Below are 23989 nucleotides of genomic sequence, written 5' to 3' on the forward strand. Positions count from 1 at the left end.
ATTCCTGTAAGTGATAATAAATGTTAGGTTCCTTCAGATTTTGAGAGAGTATTAATACTAACGACTTGAAAGAATTATAATGAGACCGCTTCAGGCTGGCTTCATCATGTTGGGATGTAACATAATCCAGCTATTAAACTTACATAACAAACAACTCTAAAACTAAATATATCTGTTAGCACCTTTAGCTCCTGATTTTTCTTCAACTATTGTGGAATCAGAAGTAAAATCTAGCTTTGTCTAGAAAAATGGTTCTGTTTCATTCTATGTCCAAGTTTCATATATAACTATGCAAATTTGTGAATAAAAGTTATAATTAAATTTAAGAGTGATAATATTATATTCAATGAATGAATGATATATTGTTAAAATTTTTGTCCTTTATTTGCTTATCAGGAAAATGGCTTTTTACCCGTTATCCCCATTTGAACTTCATAGTTAAATTTATTAGTACAAGGCCAATAATTTGCACTGATAAGTCCCTCGGTCATTATCAACGCAAAGACAATTTTTTAAGTCATTAGTCGATTAAATGGTTATCAAATTAGAGCAACAGATTGCCATAATTTCAATTTTTGGATAATGAATGGACCGGACCTCATGGATCGGATGGTAATGTGTAGTACGTCTTCAGTTAAAGGCCTTCATTGCAGAAAAAGAATGTGATCAAATCTGCATCACAGGGGCATTGACTGACACAAGAGGAAGTAGAAAAATTTCGTCTAGATTGGAGCCTTCTCTGCAAGTTCCCTACATTCTGGTGTCGGTTAAGTATTACTGTTTGGTAATAGGAGAAGAAATAATCTTAAGAATATTGCTGTAAATTGTAACGTTCAAAAAATTGTTTAGTTATGTTGTGTCTATTTTACAGATTTTAACCTGTTTATTGTAGTATTGTAGTATTGTATTTATACAGGTCACCCGCTGGTGTGCTGATACCTTTTTGGATGCATTGGAGGAGGTGATGGCATCTCTTCACCAAAACAGAAATATCCGGTTAATACCTGGCAATTTAAATGTGCATTTCGATGGGATTCAAGTAAGTGCCACGTTTCTTTAAAACACTTTTAGACACTTTTTAGGTTTTGATTTACATCGAAAAATATTCAAGCCAACAAGGCAAGACGTATATCTTATAAACAGAGGTTACTGATCTCGATATATCTGCTCATAGGGAGTATTAGATTTTGCAATTACTGGTTCCTTTTGACGTGTAGCGGGTTTCTCACACAAAAAACTTTGTTAACACTATCACGCAAAATGAACTATTTAATTTTCACAATACAGTGTATCTGTAAAGTAGCGGATAAATTCAACAAAAATTAAAGAAATACCTATCTAAATTAAATGTTCGAACTGAGCAATAACCAAGGCGATTTAAAAATTCTTTTTGAACGTTGTCAATGACATCTGAAGTAATATTTCTAATTTATTGGTGTATTTGTTCGATTTGTGTATCTAAACTCGCTGGTTTAGTGACATACACTTTACTTTTTAAGTATCCCCCATAAAAAGTAATCGGGGGGAGTTAAATCTGGCGATCTGGGTGGCCATTCAATGAGCCCTCGTCTACCTATCCAACGATTTGGAAAAACTTCATCTAGATAATTGCGAACGGGTAAAGCGTAATGTGGCGGGGCTCCATCTTGCTGAAAAAAAGATCACGTTGGTGCATGTCGGGTTCTTCCAAGTCCGAATACAAAGTTATCCGATCGAGGATAAGATCATTTTGAAGAAAGTCCAAATACCTCTCATCAGTGAGAGTGTCATCAAAAAAGTAAGGTCCTAAAACTCTTCCTTCTACTATACCGACACATTGACTTTTTGAGGGTGTTGTGTATGATATTCTACGCACCAATGATTCGTTCGCCCAGTATCGACAATTCTGTTTGTGCACATAGCCGTTTAGAGTAAATGTTGCTTCCTCAGAAAATATTATCCGTTTTACAAAATTATTGTTATCATTATATAATTGCTGCATTTGCTCACAAAATTCATTTCGGCGATAAAAATCATCTTCCAATAGCTCTTGAAGTAAGAATATTTTATAAGGGTGGAGCTTTGCTTTTTTCAATACTTTATATACAGTAGATCATGATAAATTAACATTAGAAGCCGTGCCTAAAATTATATGGCTTTTGGATTATCTTGGACCGTTAACAGAACGTTAAGCTCATCTCCTTCAGTTATTGAGCCCCGACCAAATTTTTGAGTATCCCGAACATGCCCGAATTCACGAAACTTTGCTTCAACTCTGCTTACCATGCTTTGGCTAATAGGCGATCGATTAGGATGAGTTGCATTAAAGAACTGAACTACCTCCTTTTGAGTACGCGACATATATTCCGAAACCAATCATACACAAGATTTCGATTCTTTCACGTTTGGTTAATTTTATCATATTTCATACAGTAGGTAATAAAGTGCAGTTACTACTAATAAAACGCAGACTGACACTGCTTTCGCCTCTCAAAAAAAATAAACACCCCTTGAAAATGTAAAAATACAAATAGTTACACCACAATACATTCACTTTTTGATACTGACAACAACTAAAAAACCAAAATGCCAACATCTAATTTTGAGTCCCCTGTATATTTAATTTCCACGTAGAAAAACCCTAAACCCAATATTAAAATCGACGGGTTTGCGCATTTTTTTCAGAAACGGTTCATTTCATTTTTATTGAATTTATCCGCTACTTCATGGATGCACTGAATAATATCGATCACTTATTGGGACTTTATTAAAGATAACAACTTATTTACGGTATTACTATCTAAATAAAAATTTGTTAGGTTCATGGCTGTATTAAAAGAAGCATTTTTGTATGCCTTTCCAGATAAGCGGTTAATGTTAGGTCAGACCAGCCGAATAATATTAGCTGGTTCTTAAATAGGTTAAGAAAAATGAGAGAGCGTGTGAGACTGTTAGGTGAAATTTGTGAGTAATACAATACTACACAAAATAAAAGTAGTTATAGGGAATTTCAAAACTTGTATAGGGCAGCAATATCTAATGCAAATGACACCTTTATAAAATCCTCAAATAACTCAAACAAACAAATGTGTAAACAGTATCATAAACAAAAATCTAGCCAGTCTTAATATATCAGAGAGTTTTTAATTTAAGCTATTTTTATCTAGATTCGTGATATTATTGACAGTCTAAAAAATTGTGCAACAGCTGTGATATTTTTTTGAGAATCAATGTTAAAGTAATAAAATGTGTAAAAAATTAGACTATTGTACCCTTAATTTTTCTTATAAGTGAATGTTTTAGGGAGGGTTTTTTTCTCAGATGTTTTTAAGTTTGCAGTTGTGGTGCCAATCTTTAAAAATGGTGATCTGGACTAGTCCTGGCAGCTACCGTCCCTTAGAACATTGAAAGGCCTTTCAATGTTCTAAGTACCGTCCTATATCGCTTCTTCCCGTTGTATCAAAACTTAAAGAAAAATGCACTTGAAAACTAAGCAGCTTTTATAGCAGTTTCCAGTTTGGTTTCAGGCAAAATAAAAATACCTCTTTAGGTATTCTTCACCTCGTTCGGGATGCCTTGAATAGTTTTCAAAAACAGGGCTTTTTTGTGACTCAAGTAAGGCCTTTGACTGTGATGACCATGGAATCCTCATAGTATTTGAGCGAAGCCCAAATACCACAGATTTTGTAAGACTAACATTTTTTCGGTCGTACTTTAGCAGTGGGCAACAATTTTTGCGCTATGACAATTAGAGTACTCAAGGGTTCCTTTTGGATCCCATACTTTTGATCTACATAAATGACATACCAAACATCAATGTAAAGTGCACTCTTCTTGCTGACGGTACCACAGTGTCTGTATGAACTGATGAATTAAAGGCTTCGTTGGAGGGTTCTGTTGCTGCACATGAGTGAGCCAAGAGCTGGTTTAATTCCAATAAATTGCTCTTCTATAGTATGAAAACATGGTCTTTTTGATGATGGACCTTCGCTGAGGTCAAATAACAAACACGAACAGTATCAAATTCGAAATTCCATTGACCCAAGGCTATTATAATTTCCATATAAATATATTGGCCTTTCACTTGACCAGTGATGTGTATCTTCTCAAGAGTCTGACTACCAAAGTATTACATAGGTTATTAATTGCACATTTTGCAACTGTTCAGGCTGATTTTTCTTATGGCATTACTGTTTGGGGTTCTTTATCTGAGACACATAGAATCCTTGACCTGCAGAGAAAGGTTGTAAGAGTGCTAAGTGCTCTCGGACAGAGAGGACCGCACGGAGGCTTTTAGGAACTTGGGCATCCTCATTATCCCATCTACACTTAAATTGGAAAATGTGTAAAATGAAGCTTTAGCAATTTTAACATTTTAGAAAAAATTAATAAAATCCTAATCAGAATTGTTTTTATTTCATGAAAGAATTTATGCAAAATAATTTTTAAAATGTAAATTTGTTCTAATATATCTAATTTGTGTTGCATTTTTTATAAAATTTTGTCATCTTATTTTTAGATTCATTTTAATGCTAGTAGATATAAGTGATGTTTAATATTTATTGGTGTTTTGATTCGATTTGAAACCTATCAGCTTAACATTATTCTTGATGAAAACTCTTAGGGAAATACTTGCTGATAAGTATATAAGGAAAAAAGTCATAAAACAATAGCCACTTAATGAACACCAATACGCATAAAATGGCATGAAAGTCTGTAGTAAAGAGAGCTCTGACAACTTGTCACTTGATTACAAAGATGCATATAGCACTGGCAACATCCCTAGTATTACAAAGAGTATTTAATAATGTCCCAACTACGTTACTCAACAATGCATTGACTCGCAGACGATTTCAGATACTTTCTGCAACGGAATATTCTAAAAAAAGGATAATCACTTTAATCTTTGAAAAATATACAATAATAGCAGGAGTTACCTGAAGCTATACCCAAGCAGGTATTTTATTACCATGATCAGTTCTGATGAACGATCTACTATTAAAAACAAGAAATGAAAGAATTCGTTGCCTAGGCTTTGCGGACGACTTGGTCCAAGCAGTAATAGGCAAAGGATTGAGCTATATTTCAGAAAGAACACAAGATGCACTAAACATATTTGACAAATGACACAATAGCTCCTTTCGCAAAGAAAAGAGATCTAGAAAGACGAAAAAAATTAACGTACTTAGGAGTAATTTTTTTTAAACAATGACCTAGAGATTACACAATACATTGATCACCAAAGCTATCAACAATGGTAAAAACTGCTTTAGGTAGATGCTAGATGCAGAATGATGCAGCCTATATAAAATAGCCGCTTATGCAAACATTCGAAATTATACAAGCCTCAGCAATTAAACTGCAGAGGTTCCAAAGACTAGTATGCTTGTGCATCTCCAGAGTCATAAGAACAACACTTACATGGATGATGGGGGATTATTATACTGTTGGATTTATCGTCAATCCAGATATTCATTGAAGTAGAAATAAAGGCGGTCAATATAGGCTTAAACAAGGGAGTACTTCTTAAAGAGTTTTAATCTTCTCCCGAAGATGCTACCATCGTTAGCGAAACACGTGTTGAGAGCAAAAATAAAGAGTTTTGGTTATTGGTAAAACTGTCTCGTAATTTGAGCGTCACACCAAAGGACTATGAAGATCAAAAAGTCAAGTCAATCAAATTTACTAACATCATTTATTTGTGAACGTCGTTAAAGATCTAAATTTAATAAACAAATTTCTCAATTTGTACCAGCAGTTTTAGGGGCTCCTCAAGGATCTCTTGTTTTTTTTCAATTTGTACATTATCGATCATGAACTGTGTCATGCATTTTGTATGATCCAGATGTGAGATATGTAAATTTCATTAAATACATAAAAAAGTTAAAGCTATATTTTTTTAGGTTTCTTATGATAAGGCAAGACATCCTAAACATATATTCTTCTGATAATTTTATTTTTTATTTATTTGGCAACAAGCATGACTTTGACTTTTGATAATAAATAATGCACGTTCGTATTTTTATTTTAATGATTCTTAGTAAAATTATAGTTTTCTCTGCAAAAATATATTAAATGATTAACACGTGTTTTAATATAATCAGCATCATGTTCTATTTAACTGTCATATTAACAATTTCATATTAGTTTCTTAAAATATAAAAGTCTTGCTGCATATCCGGTATGATAAGACATTTAAATGAACTTTGTTCTCAAAATTACACGCAAAATAATGTAAACAGAATTGAAATGTATTACTTAGGCATATGTATTCTTAGTAGATAAAAATAAATTCGGATTCTTTCTTAGTCAATAATTTGTTGCTGCTCTTTGTAAATGATTTAATTTAGAAAATCCTGAAATATATCATCTAAGTTAACATGTTGCTCTTGTAAGTTCACTGGAGGGTTTGGAAACAATTCTTTTACCCATCATATTCTGGACATGCTCGATGAGTGTAAAATCGACAAACTCACTGCTCATGGAAGATATATTGTCATCTTGAAGGAATTCCTATATAACTACTGCAAGAATATTCAACTTGACTTTAACTTGAATGTAGGGTATAATAAATGGACGCAGAAGTTCGATTACGTATATAACTATAATGGGCATTTACTTGACCTTGGAAAAATTGTAAAGAAGAATTCTATCTAGGCTGATTTCATTAGTTCAATCACATCTTCGACGCCTATTTCTTTTTCCATTAATAAAGACCCACATGTTTAATACAGATCTCTCTCGCAATTTCAGATGTTTAAATATAAATGCATGTGAATATATGGTGCAATTAATCTTGTAACTGATGGTATATGAGTATAAATAATGGAAATTCTCAAAATCTTAGTCCTTTATTAACTTATTAAATAAATGGTCACCCAAAACAGGCCAATAATTTACACTGATAAGTCAATCGGTCATTGTCAACGTAAAGACAAATTTAAAGTCATTGATCTAAAAGTGATTCCCTAATTAAAGTAATATTAATTTAAATTAATCTGACTGAAATGATGTAATGTTTACTAAAATTCAATAATTATTCATGAAATCAAATTTTATTTATAACTCAACCGCTATCATATCAGTAATAAAAATTGTAAACTATTGCTTAAGAATAAGGATAGTAAGACGGGGACCGTTTCATCATTCATGCTGGTAGTAAATAATGATAGTACTATGGTTTAGTAATAATTGCATAAAATATGTAATCTGTTATGGTAGTGGAAATTTAAAATAAACTTTAGTTAAAGTACTTGGAACCATACTCTACTATATTTTAGAGTAAAACATTATAAAATTTGTAAAATTTTTAAAAATGTGGAAAGTATATAGAAAATAGATCCAAATATAAGAATATAAAAATTTTTGAAAAGTTTTTAAAGGGATTCCATTGATATTTTAAAAAACTAAGATGAAGGATTTTTTTTAATTTTTGAGAGCTTAAAACAATTTAAAGAAAGATCGGTTTTGTATATTTGTATATTTGTAAGTTCCAACTATTAAAAATAAAAGACAATATAAAACGTTTCTTTTTTTTTAATTCTAATTAAAAATATTTTATAATAATTTTCACGTTTTATGGTCTAAAACGTTTCTCTTTTTTATTGGGATAACCAATTAAAATTAATAATCTTAAATCCATAAATTATTTTCAATTGGGTTCAAAATGATAAAATTTTTTTCTTCTCAAGTTGCCACCTGAATAAAGTCTATTTTTATGAGATTAACAATCATTTATTAGTCAATAAATCTGGCACGGAATCGCTTATTGAATAACAGCCTGAACTTTGGACTGTCTACGTAAGTGCACGTAGGGAGATAAAATAAAATAAACGGATCTGTTGCATTAGGTTATCAGTGTTTGATGTTACACCTCCACAATGAATTATTGCGTAAAACATAATTTGAGAAAATCCTATTAATTTAACCATTTTTGGTTATGTTCATTTTAATCCTTTTACAGTATTTAGAAAAAAAAAATTGAATTGCAGGGAGATTTTTAAACACCGTTTTGACTTTATTAAATAATATATTTTCGTCTCTTTTTCATGGTCGCTAACCTGACATAGGTATGGTGATATCATGAATTCGTCCTGTCGAAGCTTCTCAATTTTCCATCAATCTTTCACATTCTAATAGTGGAACAATGCATTAATGTGATCGGTGTATCTTGAGAAAGATCTCTCTCGGCCTCTTTTACCTTCCACGTCTCTCTGTATCACAAGTTTCTCAAGACATGTCCAAAATGACCTATTATTTGCTCTATTATCGGCGTTTTCAGTCTTTTTTCAATATTTAATTTTGTTCTAATATTGACAAATTTGTTCTTTTAACTGTCAAACCAATTTTGAGCATATTCATCTACAACAAAACATCTCGAATGCATCTACGTTGTTTTTAGTTTCCTTAAGAGTGCAACACTCCGCCACATAGAAGAAAATTGGAAAGATTAAGCATCTGATCTCATTACTTGCAGATGATGTTGTTATATCAACTTCGAGTGGTGACTTAGAAGAACTATCTAGAGGTTTAACCGGGGTAGTTGACCGAATGATAAGTATCAGTAGCAAGAACAGCCTAGTGCTTAATGAGTCAAAACATCTTAGTTGGTCTTATCATGTAGATATGGTTTTAAAGAAATTATCAATTTATGCCTATGTGATCTGGCAGGTACGTAATAAAATCGATATTGGCCAGATACTTCTTTATTGCTATGATTATGTCCAGTCATGTTTGTTATATGGCATAATGTGTTGGGGTAACTGTTCTAGAAGTGGTGAAGTTCTTACGGCCCAGAAAAAAATAATTAGAACTATTTTATTTAAGCCTTATACATTTTCTTGTAGAACATTCTTTCCAGACTTGAATTATGCCATTTCCTTGCCTATTTATTTTCAACCCGGTCATGCATATAAAGCGTAACCTGTCTGACTATTCTTTGTCTAGAGATACCCACTATGAACTCAGGGTTAACTTAAATTTGGATTCACCCAAACATAAAGTAACCAAAGTGGCAAACAGCCCAGTAGTTTTACCAATTAAATTATACAATAATCTCTCCATTGAAATAAAAAAAATTGAGAAGGTTAATAATTTCAAAGATTGATTTAAAAGAATTTTAATTAAAAATTCATTTTATACGGTAACATAATATTTAAATTGCAGCGTCTCATCTTTACTCCCATAATTCGTATTTATTTGTGTGTTAAAAGCTGTAGTTTTCTTATATCCTTAGTCTTTAATTAATTGTAGATTCTTAATTGTTTTTTCTTAAGGTCTTTTAAAAGTTGTATATTTAGGTCTTATAGCTTTATTTTTTGACATTATCCGATACTTATTTGTATGAGTCTAGGGAAATAAATATTTGAGTATTGAGTATTGAGTATCTGATTGATCTGAACTAATTTCGTAACTTTTCCAGATGTTCAGCCATTACATTTTTGCATTTCCTCAGTGCGTCCTCCAACTGTCTTACAACAGAACTCGACTACAATGGCGACATTATTTTAGTTAGTTTGTTGTGGTTGTTGACTTAGCGAAAATTGTTGTCTTATCTGCATGTCTCAAGTTGAAAATCTTCCTTCTATCAATGGTGATACGCCATTTCACCCATTTTTATTAATTCGACTAAGTATGCATCAGCCTTGCCTCACCTATAGATTTTTGATAAGTAGAGTGAGGTGCAATGGCACTTTTATGTCGGAGAGATCTTGTCACAACTTCCTCCAATTCACCAGATCAAACGCTTTGCTATTATCGATAATGCACATGTATGTCGTATGTTATATCCTTTGGATTTTTCCAATGATCATATTTCAATATTTGCTCTATTATAGTGTCGCGGCCTGAGTCGAAACCTGCCTGTTATTCTGGTATTTTAGGCTGCGCGGATGTCTCCCATATCTTTTGGCAGATTCAGTGCATTACATCCAATCCGAAGTCATCTAGGGCCCAAATCACTTCGATAGGTATATTATCTATATCAGTGGCTTTATGGCTCTTTCATTTTCTTATGGCTATTTCAATTTCACTTGTGAGTATGTCAGGCTCTTTTTCAAAACTCTTGTATTGGTTATTCCTTTACATCCTCCTCCATTATTAGATGTTGGCAGTATTTCCTCCAATTTGATATGTTTTGTCTGGCAGTGAGGACCCCGTTCTCATCTTTGGTGGCATTTGATGTATCGAGTAAAGAGTTTTTTTAAACAGGTCTTTAGTTTTAGTTATGTTTTAGTGTCCTTTTATTTCTTTGAATAATTGATTCAGGTGGCTGTTTTTGTCTTTTTAACAGAGTCGTTAAATCTCATTATTCAGTGTTTAATAGGCCACTTTTTCTATCTGATGTTTTAATCCTGAAGCTTTTAGTTATTTCCTTAGTAAATTGATATACTAGAATCAGGAAACAACAACTTTGTTTCAGCCTAACTTGTGCTCAGGGGCAAAGAAGTGTTTTGTTTAAAAACATATTTACCGATTTTGTGTTCCCAAGTGTAAACATGCTTTCAAAGAGGAAATGTTCAACTATACAGGGTGTTTCAGAACTATGGGATCAGACTTCTAGGGGTTGTTCAGTGCAATAGTAGAATCCATTTGAGTGTAGGAACCCATGTCCGGAAATGTGTCACTACGCCACTACGGCCCTAAGACGCGTTTAAATTTAGAAAAAATATTAATTACCTAAATAGGATCTGATGCATTTATTTTTACCTTTTGTATATGATACCATCACAACAATTGTTCAAAATGACTTCCTCCAACCTCAATACACCGATTTAAACGCCGCACGTGATTTCGGCGGACTACACTAAAAATTTGATCCTCGTTTTGAATGATTCCAAATGCTGCTGTTATTCGTCCAATTAAGGCTAGCTCTGATTCTACTGGAGTTTCGTACACTAAAGACTTTACATGTCCCCACAAGAAAAAATCGAGCGACGTTAAATCGGGTGACCTAGGAGATAAAGAAACTGCTCCACCTCTGGCAATCCAACGGTGCCCAAACCGCTGAGCCAAATACTCGCGTACTTGTACAGCAAAGTGAGCCGGCGCTCCATAATGCTGAAACCACATTTGCTGTCTAACGTTTAGTGGAACATTTTCAAGGAATTCTGGGAGAACTTCCGTTAAGAAATGCAGCCAAATAGGTCCTGTTAACCGTTTCGGCAGAAGGTATGGCCCAATTAAATAATCATCAACAATGCCTGGCCATAAGTTGACAGACCAACGATTCTGATGCTTTCTTGGAAAAATTGCATAAGGATTTTCTTCGTCCCAAACATTAAAAACATTCCTACTATTAAAAATACAGTCTCTTGTGAAAGAGGCTTCATCGGTCCCGGAACATATCGTAAAAAATTTGGTTGTGCAATGATGTGATCCAGAAGCCATCGACAAAATTGAACTTTAGGATGATAATCAGTTGCAGTCATACCTTGAACTTTCTGGAAGTGGTAAGGGTGGAGTTGTTGCTCGTGTAGTAACCGCCAGACAGAAGCGTTACTCGTATTCATATTCTTAGCGACGTCACGTGTGTTATTTGATGATTCATCGGCAACTCGCTGAAGCACCTCTTCTTCAAATTCGACCGTTCTTACGGTTCGAGCAACACCAGTATCATGCATCTTGGTCTTAAACATGCCTGTCTCAGCGAGCCACCGCGCCGATGAACCGCAATAAACTTTTTGTATCCAGGATGCTGTCGTTCGGGATAACGTTCATGATACAACCGCGATGCTGTTCGTGCATTGCCGTTTGTTGCTCCGTATGCCAAATGCATATCCGCCAATTCTTGATTGGTAAAGTTTTCCATTAGCAATAAATATTTAAAAATTGTAAGCTATAAAATTTTGTATAACAATAACAAAACAATATAAATATAACATGACATTGAGAAACGACATTGATAAGCGATGATTTTAAACAATTGTTGTTATGGTATCATGTACAAAAAGCAAAAATAAATGCAGCAGATCCTATTCAGGTAATTAATGTTTTTTATAAATTTTAACGCGTCTTAGGGCCGTAGTGGCGTAGTGACGCATTTCCGGACATGGGTTCCTATACTTAAATGGATTTTTCTGTTGCACTGAACAACCCCTAGAAGTTTGATCCCATAGTTCTGAAACACCCTGTATATTAACACATAATATAAATTATTTGTGTTGGATTTTGTAATAAACATAAAACGTAGATAAATGAATGTGAAGCAATTTGTACCTTTTATACTGCAGCATGGAAAAAGCCAATCTTTTCACAAGTAAATACTATTTTTTTAACCTCACATCATCGGGGAACCGTCTTCATAAGCGTAGAATAAGAGATCTTAGAAATAATTTTAAATAAAGTTGTATATGAATAAGTGTCTGAAATATGTTTATAAGTGAAATAAGAATGTATTTTTAAATCTTAATATTAAAAAAAAAAAGTACTTAACTGTGAATAGACTATAAAAAAGAGAACTGGAGTTTTGTCCATGGTTTTACTAACAGGACTTATTTCATGTTTTGTGGCTGTCTTGGTAGATAAATAGCATGATACCTAAGTACACCTATCTATAGTTATTATGTATTTTCTTTTTTAAACTAACTTTAAAGAACTCAGAACCCTGTATATATTATCTGGTGTAAACGATATTTGTTTAATACAATAAAATTATTCAACATTTTAACAATTTGTATCTTAAGACATGAATAATTGAGGGAGAAATCTATTAATTATTTAATTTCCATAAAAATATTTCTTATTAGGTAGGTATCTTTACTCTAATAAAGTGCGTTAAAATAAACGCATAAATAGTGTATAAACGTTATTATTACTTATATTTAAAGCATACTTTATTATTAATAAATATTTATAATGTAAATATATTTTCACGACGTCACTGGTTGTGATTCCTTGTGTCAGTGGCATCATCAATGGAATCGAGCGGCGTTGCCATGTTGCCAGCACCTTTTTCTTTAAAATACATTATCTACATTTATTTAACGTTGAATATGGACTTCAGTAAAGTGCATCTTATTAGAATTTATTTTAAAAAATGTTGAATATTTTCTTCCTAGACAGGAAATAAGAGTACTTTTTTATGTGTGTCAAATTAAGTGACACATTTTTATGATATTATAAAGTGTTTTTTTTTTTGCAATTTCTACCTAATTTGGCATCATTGCATCAGAGATGCATCCAAGCAAACTGCCCATACTTATAATCTGTCCCAAGTAACATCTATTATCCATTGTTCTCTCTTTCCTTTCGTATCATTTTTGATGCTTTTAGCAGCATTATTTAATATGGATTTTCTGTCCTGATAATGTTAAATGATTCTTGTGGTTCTGCGGCCTGTTTAACTCTATGTTCTCACGGATCTTGTATATTTATCATTGTTTTCAGAAGCATTCTAGAACCTCCCTTTGTTGTCTTTTCTGATTCCGTACTTTCGTGCCTAGCTCCGCTGATAGAAATTAATAATCGCTGTTGCAATCCACACCCCAGAGGCCTTAACGTCTTCAACTATAGTTTTTCAGCGATATTTTATTAAAATGTAATCTATCTTATTCCTGTATCTGTTTCCATATGATATTCAGGTTTGTAAATGTCTTGGATGATCCTGAAACTCTGTGTCAGCAATAGATAGGTTGGTTTCAATGCTAGTATTTATTTCTCCAAGGCCATATAGACCGATAGTTTTTCTTTAGTAGCACCAATTTTAACATTGAAATCATCCAGTACTATCGAGATTTCTCTATTTTGGTAGTTTTTCTAGAGTCTCTTTAATTTATTATGGAATATATCAATTTTTTATTCTTTCGCTTCGCTTGTGGGAGCACATATTTGGACTATATTCAGATTTACTGGACTGAGGACTGATATTATTTTAAAAACTATTTATTTTAGAAACATAGTATAGATTGGATTTTTTTATATACTAAGCCAAAAATTTGTTATATGATATTTAGTAATATGGCAAATGATATCAATTTCATTTGTTTTTAATCAATATTCAAATCTGATGAGCTTTTTATTATGTATTTTAATAAAATTTACTTCTTAAGTATATATTAAATATAATATATATAATTATGTTATAATAATGTATCGTATGCAACGCGGTTCCAGATTTTCATAAGTTTAGGTATCAAGTATATACAATAAAGTGTTTTTCAATATTGCGACAAAATTCAACATTGCTTGGATAAGTAACGAAGCAATAATTAAAGAAATTTCTACAAACATATATCCTTAACGTTTTAAATTGTGAAGTACAGGTTAATAAACTTTTATTTTTGATAAATTTGATACACTTATAGATATATTTTTTAAATTGGTTATCAGTTTCTATGCATTCCGAGTAATAATTATTTAAATTTATAAATTCGCCATTGGCTTTCATATAGGCTAAATTCACGCCCTTTTTTATATTTTTCTATAAAGAAACAAATCAATATGCCATTGGTTTTTTAAAGTAAAATATAGTTTTAAATTCTCTATTTAGCTTTTAACATATTTGGCCTGGTGATCTATTTTTGGCTCGATGCACGGTTTACGAATAAAAAATAAATAGACCACTTTTTTAGCATTTTCCTATTGTTTAAATGTAAGTTTTTAATTTAATTGTAATGAATTAAAATCTAAGATCCTTTTATTTAAGGAAAGCTGCTAAAATGTCAACAATACTCTTGTTGACAAATAAATTTATTGGAAAATAATTTTTTTTCTTACAGCTTCTGTAGATTTCAAAATCTAAGAAGTTTAGGTAATTTTTTAAAGTTCATCCAGTAAATACACACTGATTTTTGCCGAATTTATTGAAAATACCCTGTAACTTAATTAAATAAAAAAAAATTAATAATATGATTAAGTCTCTTGAAACTCTATGAAAAATACTAACTATAACCACAGATATAACGAAACAAATTTTCTTTGGTTATATCTATGATATTTAAAAAAAAACATTACACCTTGTTAATAATATTTCAATAAAATCGCATGTTTCAGTTAAATTATGCAGATATTTTTTACAAAAAAAAATATTGCTACTATTGCTTTTTCTATGCTACATAAAATTCTTAGAGGACACTTTAATAGCTTTTAATTGTCATAATCGCCGATCGAACTAATCTTCGGAAAAATATGCAATTAAAAGTGTATTACTGATTTTAAAAGTTCACAACAACCAATGAAGGAATATATATTAATAGTCTTTATTTCATAAAAAAAAAAACATTTTATTTACATACTTTCTATACAACACTGACTTTTTAAGAACGACGACAATTTTAATAAGATAAGTAATAAACGAAATAACTAAATAAATTAAGAATATTTTTTTAAAAAATCACTATTTGTTAAGCTCAGTTAAATAGTGGCTTAACTTGATTGATTAAAAACATAAATAATTTATTTAAATTATTCGAAAACAAAATATTTATTTTCTAAAATCGTATTTTATAAAATATTATTTAAAATCAAATTAAATGTACATTCCTGTTAATAATTAAATCCGTTCTGACTGGTTTTATGTTATTATTTAAAGTAAATTAGTTCGACAATAATGTTATAAATAAAATAGATTTTTTGTTCTTTGGCCAATTTGAGAGGTTGTCACTAACAAAACTAAAACTAGTTCTGAAATGATGAGAATCACCATTTCTCATCATTTCAGATCAAAAAACACTTTATTGTTTAATATTTAAAAAAATCCAAAGCATCCATTATTACGCAAAGTTTCAAACGTAGAGACCAATCTCCTTATTAATGGTATTAGTAGTCATTAAAAGGCCGTAAAAACTAAGAATATATTAATTATTTCACAAAAGTCTCTTAAAAATCTTAGCTCTTGATCTTGAATTTAATTAAAGTTAAAATCTAATTAAGTGAATGAATATAGTGGCTCAGATTTCTATACACCACGTTTTTTTCAAAAAAATTCCATTGCCTAGTATTTTATGCTTTAGCTTTTACGTACCTAAAGATTATTAATAATAAAATTATGTTTTCCAGGTAAAATAATTTTATCTCACTATTTGTGATTACGAAATAAATCCAAAGTTCAAATCTAATTAATTTATAGAAAATTTCAAGTTTATAATAAAATCCAATTCGATTGGTGAAAATAAGCAAAGAAATACTTTTATGAATAAAGTCTGTAGAATTGCAAAATCGATTACTAAAAATCTAGTACTCGACAATCTATTATTATTCTATGCATTTAAGGTCAATGTATTATGAAATATTTGTGTTTTTAATTTAGTTTTAATACTTTGAAAGCGTGTTGACCATGGAAAAACCAAAACTGTCTAATGGTTTTTATCTGATACGTTTCAAACATTTATAGCCGAGACCAACTAAATTTCAGTCCCTTAATTATAATTGATTGTTTTCTGGTTCACCCATTGGAAAATAGGCTTTTCCGGCATTATCTCTGAGATATGTCTATTATAATCTTGCCACTTTACCAGCTCAACGCATCCCTTATTGATTGAGCCCATCTGGTGGGTGGTTTATATATAAGATGGCCATAAAAACTCCCGCTTGATCTTTTATTTAGGCAAAAACTTTGAACAAAAATGAGGGAATAAAGATACTTCCATATGGTTCAAGGGTTTTCCTAAATAAATGATTACAGCAAGAGATATAAGAGCTTCAAGCTAATCATATAGTAAACCGGAATAAACATCCCTTATATTTCGATGTTTTATATTTAGTAGATTTTGGAAAAATCTAATTTTTTCTTCGTTCTCTTTTAGAAATATTGTATACCTCTTGTTTTTTTAGCATTTAACATAGTCTCCTTTGAGTTCTATACACTTAATCCAACGTTTCTCCAATTTTTTTTATCCCTTCGGAAAAAATATGATTTGTCGAGGTCATCAAAATAGGCATTTGTTTGAGAGATGATTGCGTTGTTGGAGTCAAATCTCTTTCCGCCGAGCCATTTTTTTAAGTTTGGGAATAGGAAATAGTCACTGGGGGCTAAATCTGGAGAATAGGGCGGATGAGGAAGTAATTCGTAACCTAATTCATGGATTTTTGTCATGGAAACTGCACATGTGTGGACCCTTGCATTGTCCTGGTGGAAAAGAACTTTTTTTTTGGCCAAATGTGGTCTTTTTTCTTTCAGTTTCTTATTGAATCTATCCAATAAGTTGGTATAATATTCTCCATTGATTGTTTTTCCCTTTTGAAGATAGTCAATGTGGATTATACCGCGTGCATCCCAAAAAACGGTCGCCATGACTTTATTGGCTGACAAACCCACCTTTGCCTTCTTGGGCGCCGATTCACCCCGAGAAATCCACTGTTTTGACTGCTGTTTGGTCTCCGGCGTGTTGTAGTGGATCTACGTTTCGTCCACGGTGACGAAACGACGCAAAAATTCGTCCATATTGCAATTGAATAACGCCAAACACTCCTGCAAAATTGTCACACGGTTGCGTTTGTGGTCGATTGTGAGCAAACGCGGCATCCATCTTGCGGAAAGCTTTCTCATACCCAAATGATCATTCAAAATTGAACTACTGAACCATGTGAGATGCCTATGACTTCCACAATCTCTCTCATTTTCAATCTCCGATCGGCTAAAACCATTTCGTGAATTTTTCGATTGTTTTGGATATAGAGACCTTGACTGGGCGTCCAGAACGTTCGGCATCTTCCGTGCTTGTACGGCTACATCGAAATTCAGTAAACCACTTCTTTACCATGGAAAAGGATGGTGCAGAATCCCCATAATATTTATCAAGCTTAGCCTTGGTTTGATTGACGGTTTTTTTCCGTAAAAAATAATGCTTAATGAGCACACGAAATTCACTTTTTTCCATTTTCTTCTCAAAACGAGTGGTAGTCTGCTATCAACAGCTGTCAAACACAAACTAAATGACGCAGCTTGTTCATTTTGACAGGCGTCAACTGACAGTTCTCTGTTGACAGGAGCAGAGTTGCCATTTCCATTAAAGGGCGGGAAATTCAAAAAGTCACGGACTTATTGACCCGCCCTCATATGATGGACACTACTTAATTAGTGAAGTGTCTTCAGATTTATGGTTACCATTATGGAATGAAATATTGCCAATGCATTGTTAAAAAATAATATATCAATTTTTTGTTTAATCAGTAAATATTGTTTTACAAAACAGAATTTCTCCTAAATCATCCATAGTTCTAAGAACTCTATGTAGCACCCCACTAAAGTGATATTTTAAGGTCAACCATTTGCATTTTCCAATAAAGAAGCCAATTTAGATTAATGTTTGCAGATCAAGGAATTTCAAGTACGATTAAGTATGACTTTTTGCATCCCAGGTTTGATTATTATCATAGAAAAAATGGCATATTATTTAAATGCTTAAATCAGCAGACAGTATGTACATTATTGGATTTTATTACTCAGCACTTACATTAGGCAAGTGTTGTGCTTTCTTGCTAGAAATATTAAATGCCTATTGTTTTTCCTTGGTCTTTATTTTCTTACCCTGTGCTGTGTGCTTTCCTAAAAATTAAGTACCATAAGTTCTTTATACTTGATCTACAGAATTAAATGGATAGCCGCCTGCGTTCAGAAATATTTTTTACTTCCTGTAGATCACTGCTAAATTATAAAAAAAAACGCTAAATTACTTATTTCTTTAGACTTTTGACTGAAACGATCTTGTAGAACACCCATGTCAAATAATACGTAACTTTCTTTTTAGGTCAGTCAGGTGTATTTCCTATCTAGAAGAATATCAAAATTATTAAAATCTATATTAGAATATTAAAATCTATCTAGAGTGAAATTTACGTTTAATCGCGGAACTTAAAATAGAAATAGATAAAATTCTACTGAAAACTACATTATTAGCAATGTCGCTTACAATGTTATTGCATGTTTGGATGTTCCTTGAAAAACATAACATCGATGTCCAGTACAGTCTTGATATAGTTTTTTGATCAACACCATCGGCTGTTTTGATCATTGGTATTTTAGTTCCTTTAGTCCAGGTTCAATGATCACCAAAGTAAAAATTGCACATTATTTAAACCTATAAATCAACATAATTAGATTTATATGATACAATACATAATTGTATTATATGAATCTAAAAATACAAAAGACAACAGTTGCTAAATGTTACATTCAAATGGATGATCTTTTTAAAAAGACTTAAATATAAATACTTGTAACTATGAACCTAAGTTAAGACGTTTGTAATAGTAAACTGATTCTCAATATTTATATATAGGTAGGGGAAACTGGCCTAAAATGACATACTAGGGTAAAATGGCATATCAGCCACTTCTCTAATTTGAGACGTGGCAACGCTGTCGTAAATGACAAAATGTAATTGGTTTGCAGCTGTGACCTCAGTCGAGTCTACTCTGCGGGGCAGAATATACGTGTTTTTAAGAAATACCGAAAAAAACTTTTTCCGAACCTGAAAACATTGTTCTGTGGTTTCCTAATTTCTCGATATCACTTGATGAGGTACAATAAGCCTAAGTTTGGTTAGTCCAGGTAAAAAAATAGACTTTTTTCTTTATTTTGATGTAATTTAACCCCGGTTTTTTTTGTGTTTTTAATAAGTATTTGGGTCATTTCTAACACACTTATTCTTTGGGTAAAATGACATACACAGTGTTGGTGTAAAACGACATAGGCATTAGGCTGAAACTTATACCTATGTTTTTATGATTTCAGATAATTTGGTTGGAAAGTATACGCGTAAATCGACGCGTCAAAATTGGGGTGAGGCAAGCATGAGCGAAGCTATTAAAGCAGTCCAAAACGGTGATCTGGGCTGGTTGGCGGCATCTAAAAGATATGGTGTACCGCAAGCAACCCTTAGACGAAGGGCACAGGATAAAAATAAAAGAATAAAAGGTTCTCAAAAAGGCTTGGGTCGTTATGGACCTACATTTTCTGCAGAACTTGAACGCGAGATAGTGCAACATATTAAGAAATTGGAAACATGCATGTTTGGCCTGAACACAACAGAGGTCAGGCAATTGGCATTTGAATTACCTGAAAGGAAGAAGTTACCCCACAGATTTAACAGGATCAAGAAAAAGGCTGGCGGGGATTGGCTTGTGGGCTTTAGGGGGCGCAATCCTGACATTTCACTCAGAACACCGGAAGCCACTTCAGCGGCTCGTGCGCAGGGTTTCAATAAGCCGCAAGTTGAAAAATTTTTCAATTTATTGGAACATACAGTAGCGGAACATAAGACCGTATCTACAATGTTGACGAATCTGCGCTTTCTACGGTTCAACGTCCGCAAAAAATTATGGCCACAAAGGGAAGAAAGCAGGTTGGTGCCATTGCAAGTGTGCAGAACGGGGGGCACACACTTCTGTAGTTTGTGCTATGAATCCAATAGGTAATTTTGTGCCACCGGCTCTGATTTTTTCTTGAAAAAATGGAAGCCAGAGTTAATTGATGACGCACCAGCTAGGACATTGGGCTTGTGTCAAGAATCGGGCTGGATGACAGGTGACCTGTTTTGTAAGTGGCTGAAACATTTTATAAAGTTTACACATTCATCTCAAAATAACAAAAACCTCTTACTGCTTGATGGTCACGTTAGCCACAAACAATTGGAAGTGATTACGTTGGCTAAAGAAAATAGTGTCCTAATGATTTGCTTTCCTCCGCACTGCACACACCGATTACAACCCCTGGATGTATCATTTTTTGGTCCTCTATCTGCTAACATCTACACCTAACATGGAAGAACTCAAGGCGAAAGAAGAAAAGAAACGTTTAGTCTTGGAAGACGTACAAAACGTAACCAGGCTAAAGTCAAATTGTGGACCGATGATGAAGAAAAAAATCAAGATCCATTTGCTGAGGTTGAAGACGATGATGAAGATGCTGCGTGTATCTATTGCAACAGCCTTTATTCCCAGTCGAAATCAGGCGAGCTTTGGCTGCGGTGTCAAAAATGTAAAAAGTGGAGTCACGCAGAATGCGCAGGGGTCTCCCGTCGCACTAAGTTTTTTACTTGCGAACTGTAACTGAATAGGCATTTGTTTTTTCGTAAGTGACCAAAGCATTATATTTTTGTATTTCATAATAAAGGTTTTTTCAATATTTCTACCTTTTTTATTTGCAACATTTTCTATAAAAAGGTGTAGGTGTATAAAAGGTGTCATTTTGCCCAAGTATAAGCCTAAAATGACATACTGCACATTTTTTTTTAAATTTGGCATCAATATTTTAAAGTGAAAAAAATTAAAGCTTTGTGCCTTCCATGGGAACTGGCATAAACTAACGAACTCACTGAACTTGAAATGAATGGTCATCAATAAATATTCCTAAGTTTTGTGGAAGCTTTTGTTTAGGGTATGTCATTTTAGGCCAGTTTCCCCTACATATATTTATCGGGTGGGCCATTTTAATATATGCACCCAAATTGCTCCGAAAATAAGCGAGATGATGAGAAAAATGTTCGAGACCAAAATAGCTCAGGATAGAGAGGGACATGTATAAATGAAGGTCACTTTGGCATTTAGGTCATTTTACAAGGTCAGAGTTAATTTTTTTAAGAAAACTCCTATTTCTTGTAGCGGATTTGAATCGCTATCATTGTTATCGTAACATTGAAAAAGTCAAATCAAGACCAAATTACAAAAAACTTCTTTCGATCTAGCTAGTAATTAAGATTTCTATTTGAACCAAGCAATTAAAAAATAGTTTAGCAGGTGTAGAAATGTTTAAATAACCTCTTGACCTTGAGATCAATTATCAAGGTCATTTTTAGGTTGAAGTGATTTTATTTAATGGGGATATTTTAGATAACACTTTAATAAACCAGTCGTCGAGGTTAAGTAATAATAACAAAGCTCAAAAAGTAAAGTGCAACGGATCGCTAATCAAAATAGGAGATGTGAGAGCAATCGAATAAAAAATAAATTAACCATTAATTTTCTTTCTTATATTTTGCCAACATTTGAAAACTAACCAATTAGAAGAATGGATAGATCGGGCAACTAAATCAATATGGCTGTTTGTCGATGTTTAAGACTGTCACATTCATGTTGATAAAATTAAATAAAGTCTTAACATGGCCGATTACTCTCCTAATGAATTTGGAGATGAATATGATCATGATGGACATCTGCTTCGTTAATGGAGACGATTGACACTTTCGATATTTCCGCTGACTTGGTTCTCGTGTTTTGGTAGGAGCGCACGTAATTCTTTACGGCCCAACTAAAAAAGTGAGGAAACCTAAACTAACTATGAGCGCCATTTCATCCAGATAGAACTCGGACAGACTGCCCAGCTTTTCTTGGTAAAGCTCCATGTGTTGCTGACTGGAGACTAGGAGAATTCAGGCCAGTTTTAATATATTTATTAATGTTTTAAACCTTTTTCTATTTCTAAATAATTTAGTATTCTTAACTTGTTGTGATTTCCATACAATTAACTTTTAATTAATTACTATAATTAACTTTTAAATACCTTGTCAAACTGTAGGCTTGCCTAACTTTAGGTATTACCTAAAAATTCCATATTTTGGTAGTAATTTTAATAATGCACCCACTAAACAAGGTTCATGAACTTTTCCTGTGGTATTCGTTCAATTATTATTTTTAAAATTTAATCTGATTAAAGTAAAGCATTAAATACCCATAAGCTATAATCTAACCTAAAGTGTAACATAATATTTCAAATTGTTATTTTATAACATAGGAGTGATCATTAATTAAATTTTACAAATATTGTGTAAAGTATAGAAAGGGGTTTATGTAAATAAAGTGTGTTGTTGTTGGGAACTGTTGCCTCTGATTGCCATAGCCATAATCCAAATTATTTTTAATGAAATCTAAATAATCAGCTTAGAAGTTGTCTTAGTTTTAGTAAAACTAAGTGGCGCCTATTTGGTTCTATTTATTATTATTTTAATAATGTACAAACTGTGACTTATATTGAATCCTTAGCTACGAACGCCCAGCCTGCTACCGTCTGCAAAACTCGTGTACAATTTAACATTGTATTTTAACATTGCATTACTTTAGTTTTAGCATTCCAGGTGACCCATATGCAAGCGCGCCTTGAATTTTGTCAATGGTCTTGCAGGCAATTGTCTAATTTCCGTATTTTCTTAATCCTGGTTATGTTTAAGCCGTAAAAAGGATCATTTGGCAATCTTGTATATGCGAAATACTAAATTTATTTTACATTCGAATAATATATAACAGTAATAGAGTGAGATATTTTAATTTTTTTAAATCACAATACATTAAAGCAATATTTAGAAGTGGCGGACTACTTAATAGACATAATTGGCATTATTGGTTAAAATGCAAATCCTTACTGGCAGAGACAAGTAGATCATCAAGATCGCTGAAGCCTTATGGTCTGTTGTGGGATTGTAAGTGGTTACTTGATTGGTCCTCACTTCTTTGAGGGTCATGTTGATCAACACAGCTTCTTAGAGTTGCTAAAGCCGGGTTGACACGATCCAAGTATACTTGGATTGTCCGCGAGCAGCACTTGGACGTTACTTTGATCGTGTCAACAGTTCATCCAAGTGCGCTTGGATCAGTAGGTTACATCCAAGTTGAGTAGGACAGTACCCAACTTACTTGGATCCAAGTGCTGTTTGTTTGTGATATAAAATGGCGTCGGTGTCTGAAAAAAGAAAACTGGAAATAAGCAAAAGAAGAAAATGGTCCGAAAGGGAGAATATTAGATTCATGGAGTTATACGAAGCTGAGGAAAGTATATGGAATGTGCGTTTAGCGGAATATGAAAACATAGATGCTAAGAATTCGGCTCTTAAACGAATAAGAATAAATATGAATATTCCTGGTCTTAGTGAAAACATGGTATTGAAAAAAATCAATGCCATGTGAATCACCTATAAACAGGAAGCAGAAAAAATTAAAGCATGAAGTACAACAGGCGCGTCAACTGAAGACATTTATGCACCTTGTATTGCGTGGTTTGAAATCGCAGATAGATTTCTACGTGCTGTAATGAAGATCAGAAATAAATACATTAATCTGGTAAGTTGTTTTAATAATAATT

The 23989-nt window shown here is 32.7% G+C and overlaps 2 protein-coding genes across 3 annotated transcripts in view; one reads left to right on the forward strand and one right to left on the reverse strand.

Annotated features, from left to right (window-relative positions):
- The first annotated feature begins 19206 nt into the window (after positions 1 to 19206).
- On the forward strand, positions 19207 to 20947 carry LOC126750337 (uncharacterized). The gene is made up of 2 exons (XM_050459911.1): positions 19207 to 19468; positions 19652 to 20947. The coding sequence occupies exon 2, from the start codon at positions 19711 to 19713 to the stop codon at positions 20332 to 20334; it is 624 nt and encodes a 207-aa protein (XP_050315868.1). The 5' UTR covers positions 19207 to 19468; positions 19652 to 19710; the 3' UTR covers positions 20335 to 20947.
- A 1919-nt stretch (positions 20948 to 22866) lies between these two features.
- LOC126750338 (uncharacterized) overlaps positions 22867 to 23989 on the reverse strand; it is a 55163-nt gene continuing 54040 nt past the window's right edge. For both annotated transcript variants that reach the window (XR_007665688.1, XM_050459913.1), the window contains one exon: positions 22867 to 23590. Coding sequence is in view for 1 of the 2 variants with exons in the window: in XM_050459913.1 (XP_050315870.1) it covers positions 23541 to 23590 (50 nt within the window). In the remaining variant the exon portion in view is untranslated. The remainder of the gene's footprint in view (positions 23591 to 23989) is intronic.

This window comes from Anthonomus grandis, chromosome 2, assembly GCF_022605725.1.
Source record: "Anthonomus grandis grandis chromosome 2, icAntGran1.3, whole genome shotgun sequence".
Classification (NCBI taxonomy): Eukaryota; Metazoa; Arthropoda; class Insecta; order Coleoptera; family Curculionidae; genus Anthonomus; species Anthonomus grandis.

What these genes read in the sequence shown, in the direction of transcription:
- LOC126750337 (XM_050459911.1), top strand. Translation starts at nt 19,711, where the DNA reads ATGAGCGAAGCTATTAAAGCAGTCCAAAACGGTGATCTGGGCTGGTTG.